This window comes from Meriones unguiculatus, chromosome 2 (genome assembly GCF_030254825.1).
Source record: "Meriones unguiculatus strain TT.TT164.6M chromosome 2, Bangor_MerUng_6.1, whole genome shotgun sequence".
Classification (NCBI taxonomy): Eukaryota; Metazoa; Chordata; class Mammalia; order Rodentia; family Muridae; genus Meriones; species Meriones unguiculatus.
The window spans coordinates 28,218,610-28,228,870 of record NC_083350.1 but is presented as its reverse complement, the minus strand read 5'-3'; the positions used below and the strand labels follow the sequence as shown (position 1 = coordinate 28,228,870).

The window sequence follows — 10,261 nt, the reverse complement described above, 5'->3', positions numbered from 1 at the left end:
TCATCTCTTTTTGTGTATGAGCAAGGGGAAGGGCACCTTGGCCAGTGGTCTGGGACATGTGTCGAGACAGAAGAGTCCCAGTCTCTCTGACCTCCCGTGCTTCACCTTGTCACCTAGGATAACCTTGCTGAGGCCTCCGGAAGCACCATTTTAGCAACCTTGCCCTCAGGAGGCTGTACGCTTCCTGTCTGTCCTCATCATTTCTTTTGCCAGAACAACAGGCTGCTTTCCCTTTTGATAAATCTGGTCACCCTAAATATGGGGCTTGGAGCAAACAGGAGCGCTGGCCCCACGCAGCCCTCATTTCCAAATGCAGATTCGAATTGGGCTGCTATTTTGGAGGTCTGGTTTCCTTCCACACACAGTGGTTTTCAGTAAGAGGGGAGGGATCTTGGCAGGGAAAAGGTGCTAGGAGGGAAGAGCTACCTGGGAGTCTTTGTTTCTAAGACACCGGTCCTCAGGAAGATGACACAATGGTCACATAATAAGGGGAAGGTTGTCGTTGCTCATCTCCTTTGTTGGCCAGCGGTGTGCATGTTAAATAGCTGAACTCCTTCAAGAAGCAGCCTACAGGCCAGCAAGATGGCCCAGCAGGCAAAGGCACTTACCACCAAGCCACAAGCCTGGTGACCTGAGTTTGCCTCCCTCAAGTTGTCTTCTGACCTCTACACAAGGGTCATGACAGTCTCAAACCTACTCATACACACACAGAAAGAGAGAGAGAGAAAGAAAGAGAGAGAGAACTAAGTAAATAAATACAGCTTAATAAAAAATGGAAACAATGCAGAGCCAAGTTAGGTCCCCCCACAACCTTTCCCCCAAAGGGCAGTACCACTGACTATGTCCAAAATGACAGTCTGTGGTCAGCTCAGGCTGGATGCTGACAGGGAAAATGGAAGGATTGCTGACTGAGACAAAAAAAACCTCCTCAGCATTCCACAGTAACCTGTGCAATGGGTTTCTGTCTGCCAGGGAGAGCCTCTTCCCTCATCTCCCCAGGCTGTGTAGAATGGGGCTTCCGGTTTGGTTCTCTATTGGCATATCAAAGCTCCAGGCTCCTTTGGTCCCTATTGACATGCGCCTATGGCGCATATCAAAGCCATGGAGCCCAGCTTCCTGGCTCTCCCACTCCTCCTTCACTGTGCTGTTCCAGCAGGTTCCCTTTATAGCAAGTAAGGCTTTGCTTCTCTCTGCACTGGAGATAGCCCTGGCAGGCACCAGCCTCCTATACGCTCTGCCCTCCACCCCAGGTAACCATGGCAGCTTTGGCCTATCCCAAATGTCTCTAGCCATCCAGCAGTTTCATATTTGCAATAAACTTAAAAAAAAAAATCCACGGAGCAGTCGAGTTCAGCGTCTTCACTGCGCCCTTTGCACTTACTAGCCAAAGCTGCACATGGACACTTACTTGATGGCCTGCTCTGTTCCTCAGCTAGGTTTGCTGTGGCCTACACAGTGCTTAAACTAGTTACAAACACTTAGCAGCTGAAATAGCTGCCCCTGTCTCACTGTTAACACTTGTCCCGAATGTCCCAGCTTACATTCTCAGAGGGGAGTTGGCCGGGGTGATCCCAGGAACCCATTTACTCATTCGTCCGTCGCATTCATTCACGCAACAGCCGGTGTCGGGCACAGACAGTGCTGGGCTCCTACTGTGCATGGAGGGAACCTGTGGATAACAGACGTGTACAGCACCGCTGCTGTCTAGCCCACGCGTGCACCTATGACGAGCTGAGAAGTGCGGTGAGGAAGGGAAGCTGCCAGAGCCAGCCGGAAACTGCCACTCAAGCAGCACCTTGCTCTGCGACTTAGCAGTGTCAGCTCCTTGTCGTCTCAGGACCTTGGTCTCTCCATCTCTAGCGATGACCTAGTTGGCTTGGAAAATGAACTCAACTCTTCCGGGGTTGGCAGTCCTAGGCTACGATTCCACGATCAAGGAATGTCTGGCCGGACCATTCCGGAATTGTTTCACTGAATTCCAAGCAATCCCCCTCCCTTCTCTGGCTAGTGCCTGGCCAGGAGCAGGCCTTAGAACTAGCGGCCACAGCGGGTCTGGGCTCCCTGCCCAGGGGCGGGGCCCACTTCAGCGTTCCACCCCTCCACCTGGGGCTCAGCCGGGCAGATGTTACAACTTTTTTTTTTCCCCTTCTCTTGGGCTGTGTCCCTTCTCAGACACGCCCAGCTCATGCCTCCCTCCCCTTCCCCCGTGGGGTCCTGCCCACCTCCCTACTGGGAGCACTGCTTTGAGGGGACTCTGGGAGGGGTCAGAAGCTCAGCTAGGGGAATTGGGGGTCCGGGAGAGGGAGGAGAAATGGAAAACAGAAGCGAGAGAAATTAAGAGGCGGGAGGGACGGAGTGAAAAGGAAGCAAAGAGTCCGGGGATGGTGGAGAGCACTTTTGGGAAGCCGCCACTCCACGACTCGACTCGGACTGGCCCGGCTGAGCTGGGGTAAAGGGAGCGGGGGCCGCGGGAGGAGGCTCGGCGCGGGCCTGACCTTCCCGGAGCGCCCTGCTGCCCGGACGCAGGTCCTGGACGAGATCCCCGGGGGCTCTCGCTGCATTCAGGCGGGAGGGTGAGCAGGCAGTGTGCCCCAGGCGCGGGAGGTTCCGAGGCCCTGGGAACCCCGCCGCCGGCCTGGCTTAGCGATGCACGCTCTCTCAGGATTCTCCCTGGTTAGCTTGCTCAGCTTGGGCTACCTGTCCTGGGATTGGGCCAAGCCGGGCCTTGTGGCTGATGGGCCTGCTGAGGCTGGCGATCAGCCTTCGGAGGCTCCACCGCAGCCTCCACACATTATCTTCATCCTCACCGACGACCAAGGGTACCACGACGTGGGCTACCATGGCTCAGATATTGAGACCCCGACGCTGGACCGGCTGGCAGCTGAGGGCGTCAAGCTGGAGAATTATTACATCCAGCCCATATGCACACCTTCGCGGAGCCAGCTGCTCACTGGCAGGTAGGCACGGCCCGGACCCATGGGACTGGGTGTCCAAACCCCCTATTGCACCCGGCTGGTGGGTTGCAAACCCTGCAGAGCAGCCCCGTGCGTGACCCCGAGAAGCACGTGGTATGAGCTAGCTTTGCTTGCAGTACATTAAGATCATCGATCATCGGCAAGTCCCTTGCCCGTTTTTTGGGGGGGAGGGGTCACATTTTCCCAACCCTCATATTCAATGCTTCTGATCATCTTTGAGACCTCCTCTGCAGTTCTGGGATACTCCCATTCCACGTGTCTGTTGCTTTGTTTATCAGAGGAATCTCTTATTCTGAATTCTCTGTGTATTGACAGATGTGGAGTCAGTTTGAGAGTCACTTAGCTCTCATTTTCCTTGTCCATAAAATGGAGCGAAGGACAGTTTCTGTCTTGAGAAGGAATGTTGAGAGGTGAATTTCATGAATTACATGTGATGTAATCCATATACATACATGTAATAAAATTCATACGTACATATACATAATTTATATGTAACCTGCCTTGCTGTCAGCAAACGGCAGCCTCTGTCTGTATTACTGGAAAGATTCAGGTCCCACACCGTTGATGGCCCCCTTGGGAGGAGACCAAGGGACTGGGAAGATGCAGAGACCTGTAGCCCAAGTCTAATTGCTTCACTTCTCCAAGTCTCCAAGTTTCTCATTTGAAGAATCCTCCCAAATTGTCTGGAGAGACCTCAGGAGTTCTGTGTCCTCTGTTAGGGGCTGTTCCCTGGTGGGAACGGGGATTACAAGAGTGAAAGAGCTGGAACACACATGGGAGGGGGTTTTGAAGGCAAACTCCCTTCACTTAGGAGAAAATCCTTGGGTCCGGCTTAGTTTAATCTTCTTTGGAAGGAGGCCCTGGCATGCTTTGGGAACACTACTGGGATCTCAGGACCAAAGCCCATCTCCCTGTTTCCTGGGTGGGACAGTGAGGCATGGAATCAGGGAGAGGCCAGCTTGCTGCCTCAGCTTAATTTCAAGGTCTTGTGAGGGAGAGGGTTACAAAGTCAGGCACTGGGCTGGCGTCATGCAGCTGGAAATCCAATGGTTGCGCCTTTCCTCTTTCTACCTGTATTCCATCTACCTTTAGATCCAGGGACTTGGAAGAAGAGCAGGAAGAGGGAGAGGAGGTTTGTGTCCCTGGTGTGGCTTGGTAGTGGTGGTAGACCCTGGCACAGGACAGGCACTAGCTCCCTGCATTCAGAGTTTTGCAGTTTACCTCCCCAGAGCAACTGGACTGTCCTGAATGGGCAGGCAGGGCAGCGGTCCAAGCTCTCATTGGTGAAGTTAGCAGAGCATTACGGGGCCAGCCGGTGTCTGCCCTCCACCCTCCACAGCCGCCCTATATCATAGATGCTTACTCCACGGGTTGGCGGTCGTGTTTGCAGCCAGCCCTGTTGGGTGGAGCTGGAGAGAGCCAGTTTCTTGCTTTTTTCACTAACAAACGGACTTTGGTGAGGGTTAGCCAGCCCACCCACATTACAGATCAGGGCCTCTGGCACCGCACCCTCCTGCAGAGACTCACAGCTGGGATTCTGGGCCCTAGGACGCTTCTCTTGTCAATTCCCATTATTTCTCAGCTTGCCCGGGGCCTGGAGAAGCTGTATCATGCCAAGATTCTGAGCATGAGTTGGGTGGACCTGGGTGTAAACCAGTTCTGCTGTCTGCTGCTGTCTGACTTTGGGTCACATGCTATACTTTGGGAGGGGGGAGGTTCAGTTTCCTTGTTTGTAGAACGAGGATTATGATCGTGTTCCATACATATTTTGCAAAAGGGGTTTAGGTTGGTGAGACGGCTCAGCACGTACAAGCGCTTGCTATGGAAGCCTGGTGACCAGAGTTCAGTTCCCAGAGCCCATTGTGGAAAGAGAGCTGACTCCAGGAGGTTGTCCTCTGACTTAACATGTGCATGCTTTGTCATGAGTAACTCATGCACATACATCACACAAACACACACACACACACACACCCCACACCCCACACACATGCACACTCATACACATATATACACATACGCACCCACACATACATACACCACATGCAAACACACACCACACTCTCCACACATACCAAACACACAGCACACACATATACACACCACACACAGTTATTAATAATAACAAACAAATAAATAAATAATAAATACAGAAAAGAGGCCTGGTTCTGCAGGCCTATAATCTTAGGAGCTGAAGTAGAAAGATTGAAAGTTCAGTGCTGGCTTGGGCTAGCTTGAGTTACAGAGTGAGTTCAAGATCAGCTTGGCCAACTAAGTGGGGGCTCTGTCTCAAGATAAAAAGTAAAAAGGGACTGGAGAGGTGGCTCACTGGTTAAGAGCACTGGCTAGCTCTTCCAGAGGACCTAGGTTCAATTCCCAGCTTCTACATGGTGAAAGGTTAAAAAACTTAGAGTTAATTCCTGGGGCTGGGGGAAAATGACCAGACCACTTCCTTTCAGAGCAGAGGGCTAGCCCAGGGACTGGAGCAGAATCTCACAGTCCTTTCAGAGCAGAGGTCCAGCAGCAGCCCCCCACCCAGAAAAATCTCAGGGTGTGACTGGAGTCACATAGCCCCTAAGGAAACCTGCATGTAACAGGTCAGTACTAGAGGTCAGATGTCCCCCAGGTAGCCAGGCCTGACCATTTACAGTCTTGGCGCCTAAAAGCAGACCAATCATTTTAAAGGTCAGCTTCCCTAGAGACCACCCTCTTACCCAGTCCTGTAACACCAAGGCTTGTACTACCCCACTTATGTTTTTTATTCCTTTAAAAACCTTGTTCTCCCGGAGTGGGATGGGGGGGTTCGCTTGCCCCTTTGTCTTTGTAAAGGACGGCCACTGGACTCAAGCTTGTAATAAAAGACCCTCGAATGTTTTGCAAAGGAGTCGATTCCTGTAGGTATTTAGGGGCCCGAGAACTGGATATAACAATGGCAGTTGACAACCGTCTGCAACTTCAGTTTGAGGGAATCCTACACTCTCACATGGACATACATACAGGCAAAACGCCAATGCACACAAAATAAATGAATTATTTTTTTAGAAATTTTTTGAAAAGCTGGGGATATAATATAGCTAAGTGGTAGAGTGTTTAGAGAGCATGCTCAAGGCTGGAAGTTCAGTCCAGACACACAAACACACACACACACACACACACACACACACACACAGACATAGTGTGTGTGTGGGAGCATTAAATGAGATAATGTTTGTGTGTGGCACTGTCTTTAGAATGGCCTTAAGAGAAAGGAATTAGTCTCTGTCAAGTAGGGAGTACTCAGGCATTAGCTAACTCAGCTGCCTAGGGGTAAGGAAATGTGTGGGATTCTAACTCCCTTGCTACGTTCCAGGTGGTTTATTTACTTGCTACTTTTAAGATGTCTCAAGCAGATCGCTTGGGTCAAGCGGATCACAGCAGTGGAAGATGTGATAGGAAGAAATAAAGGAAACCCAGGATTCTGCTAGGCATTGATTGCTTCAGTGGGTGCGCCGGTCCATACAGCCTGGGGCAGGGCAGCTGCTAGGGATTTCCCATTCCAGCCAGCTCACTCATTCTTGCAACATCAACCGCTCTCAAGTGGGAGGAGGTGGGTGGTCTACTTTGCCTGAAAACAGATTCTGTTTGGATTCACGTTCAAGTCTCAGTGCTGCCCTTGATTGCTGTGTGACCTTGATCTTGACCCCTTGACCTTACCAAACCCTCTGAGTTCATTCCTTCGTTCAGTCCATAGTTAAGTGAGTGAGCTTTAAGTATCACGGAGGTGTTAGGAATACAAAGGCAATTCTATCGTGTAGCACGGGGTCAGAGAGCTTATTCAGTTGTAATCGAAAGCCAAGTAGACAGCAGAGGTGTGTACCAAGTGCCTGCTGCAGGGGAGGAAGACCCACAAACAAAGTAACTCATTGAGTGACTTGTGGGCTTCCAAGGAGTAGGAGTTTGCCTGGGAGACCAGGACTTGGTGTACCCAGGCTGTGTACTAAATTTACAGCGTAGAGCTCAGGGACTCCCGGCTGCGGCCTCTGCTGGGAGAGCGAGCCTACTCTTCATGCCAGCCAAGTGACTCCCAGAGCTTTCGTTTCCTTATTTGGGAGGTGGAAATAATAACGTGAACTTCCCAGTTCAAAGGGAGTGTGATGCTGAACACACACACAGCAAGAGCTTGGCGTCAGCTCTAACTGATATCAACTGGCTCAACTCTCGAGGTACCAACTTCCTGGCTGTGCAGTCCTGGGCAGTAGCTTAACTGTTCTGAGCTGCAGTTCTACCATCTTATCAATAAGTTTCCATACCTGCTTCATTGATATGAATATTTTAGATAATCTTTTGTAGGTGCTTAGCCCATTTGCAGCGTCTAGTGCTTCTATACTGTCCCCTCTGGTGGCACCACACCAGGGCCCATCTCAGGGTGCTCCTGGGAGTTGCTATCTGGCGTAGCGGTCTGTAGCTCACTTGTATCTCCCATGTATCCATCTCTCACCCCCAGGTACCAGATCCACACAGGATTGCAACACTCCATCATCCGCCCACGGCAGCCCAACTGTCTGCCTCTGGACCAGGTGACACTGCCCCAGAAGCTACAGGAGGCAGGCTACTCCACCCACATGGTGGGCAAGTGGCACCTGGGCTTCTACCGGAAGGAGTGCTTGCCTACCCGAAGGGGCTTCGACACCTTCTTGGGCTCCCTCACAGGCAATGTGGACTATTACACTTATGACAACTGTGATGGCCCGGGGGTTTGTGGTTTCGACCTGCATGAGGGCGAGAGTGTGGCCTGGGGGCTCAGCGGCCAGTACTCCACCATGCTCTATGCCCAGCGTGCCAGCCACATCCTAGCCAGCCACGATCCCCAGAAGCCCCTCTTCCTCTACGTGGCTTTCCAGGCAGTACACACGCCCCTGCAGTCACCTCGAGAGTACCTTTACCGCTACCGTACAATGGGCAACGTGGCTCGGCGCAAGTATGCGGCCATGGTGACCTGCATGGACGAGGCTGTGCGCAACATCACCTGGGCCCTCAAGCGCTACGGTTTCTATAACAACAGTGTCGTTATCTTCTCCAGTGACAACGGTGGCCAGACTTTCTCAGGGGGTAGCAACTGGCCCCTTCGAGGACGCAAGGGCACTTACTGGGAGGGTGGTGTGAGGGGCCTGGGTTTCGTCCACAGCCCCCTGCTCAAGAAAAAGAGGCGGACCAGTCGGGCCCTGGTGCATATCACAGACTGGTACCCAACACTGGTGGGCCTGGCGGGTGGCTCTACATCGGCAGCCGATGGACTGGACGGGTATGATGTGTGGCGGGCCATCAGCGAGGGTCAGCCCTCGCCGCGCACAGAGATCCTGCACAACATCGACCCCCTCTACAACCATGCCCAGCATGGCTCCTTGGAGGGTGGCTTTGGCATCTGGAATACAGCCGTGCAGGCTGCTATCCGGGTGGGAGAGTGGAAGCTGCTCACCGGAGACCCAGGTTACGGCGACTGGATTCCACCGCAGACGCTGGCCTCCTTCCCTGGCAGCTGGTGGAACCTGGAGCGGATGGCCAGCATCCGCCAGGCCGTGTGGCTCTTTAACATCAGTGCTGACCCTTATGAGCGAGAGGACCTGGCTGGCCAGCGACCTGATGTCGTCCGCACCCTGCTGGCTCGCCTAGCTGATTATAACCGAACCGCCATCCCCGTGCGCTACCCGGCTGCGAACCCTCGGGCCCATCCTGACTTTAATGGGGGTGCTTGGGGCCCCTGGGCCAGCGATGAGGAAGAAGAGGAGGAGGTGGAAGAAGGCAGGGCCAGAAGTTTCTCTCGAGGCCGACGCAAGAAGAAATGCAAGATTTGCAAGCTTAGATCTTTTTTCCGTAAACTCAACACCAGGCTGATGTCCCACCGGATCTGATGGCTGGGGGTGGCAGGGAATCTCCGTTCCCCTTCAGATGCTGTCCCATTGCTGGTTCTCAGGGAGAAGGCCAAGGTCAAGTCTTCATCTGCAGGCATGTGAAGGGAGGGCACAGAAGCCCTCAGCTGAATAGGGCAGGACTTGGGGAAGGGCACAAGCCAGGCTGGGATGCCGGGGTTCCAGTCTTGCCTCTCTCCTGATGTGTATGTTCTATCACCTCAGGTACCAATAGCAGCATTCTGCCTCCTCCTCACCTCTAAAATGGGCTCTGGTGACTTTATGATTCTGGTGCACACGTGTGTCTGGGGCCATGGCAGGTCCTTGCTGACCTCGCCACTTTCCATAGGACTCAAGTCCATGACCTTCTTTCTGGGTCTTTGTGGTGTTCTTAGATATCAGCTGGAGCATTACCATCTGGCTGTTCTGTTGAAGGACTCAGTGAGGGCGGACAGTGTAGGGTATGAGAATCTTCACATTCCTGGAGCCTCAAGACTTGGGAGCCTAGTGGAATGTTCCTCTTTTTTTCCCCAGCATCCAGGGGCAACTGACTTGGGCCCTGAACAGCTGCTTAGTGAGGGTGGGGGAAACAGCTGTGAAAAGAGCCTTTGAACCAGTCATCTCCTTTGTCCTTGAACACAGTCCTGCCTCCCCCAGGCCCTTGATTTACCTACCTGCAAAGGGTAGGGAAGTGCTAGTCCTGGCTCTGCCTACCTCACGGGGCTGAAGAAAACTGGCCAAGCTAATGGTTGTGGAGGAGACTGTGAACTTGATTAAAGTGCCATTACCCAGAAGCAAGCGATGCTGGTCTGTGCGTATGCATAAGTATCCCTGGGGACCCCCATGAGCTCACTGTTAGCAGAAGGAACAGGAAAAAAGGGTGGGGAGGGAGTCCTGCCTCAGGTTCACTGGGCGGCTGCAGGCAAACCCCTGACCCTCTCTGGGCCTCGGGGTTTCTCTTCATACAGTGGAGGGTCCAAGAGCTCTCACTTGTGGTTGTTATGGGCACCACCGTGCACGTTTGCATCTGGGGGACACGGGCTCAGGAGTGTCGAGGAGGGGGTGGTGGTTGTAGAGCCTGCGTGCCGCATAGCACTGCTTCATCCGCACACTGCGTTCCGCAGATCTCCCTTCAGGTTCCAGTCGGCGCAGTGTGTGTAGGCGAGGGCCCTGCTGTGAATTTTGAAAATAGTTATTTTTGTCACTGGCAAAGGAGGCCTGTTAGGACTCGTCAGCTTGTGGATGAGCAGGATGGGTGGAGTGGGGTGGGTGCAGTGCCGTGGGGGTTTGATGCTGGTTGCAGGGCTGCATCGCCACTGCGGTGACTGAATCCTGCATGAGGGTCTGGCCTGGGATGCAGGGAGCAGATGACCATTGCATCCTAGGTCCACCCTTAGCCTTGTA

The 10,261-nt window shown here is 53.1% G+C and overlaps 1 protein-coding gene across 1 annotated transcript; it reads left to right on the top strand.

Moving 5' to 3' along the window:
• Nucleotides 1–2,146: 2,146 nt before the first annotated feature.
• On the top strand, nt 2,147–9,651 carry Arsi (arylsulfatase family member I). Its single transcript, XM_021633662.2, has 2 exons — nt 2,147–2,957; nt 7,456–9,651. Exons 1-2 carry the CDS (start codon nt 2,647–2,649, stop codon nt 8,858–8,860), a joined length of 1,716 nt encoding a protein of 571 aa, XP_021489337.1. The 5' UTR covers nt 2,147–2,646; the 3' UTR covers nt 8,861–9,651.
• The last annotated feature ends 610 nt before the right edge of the window (nt 9,652–10,261 follow it).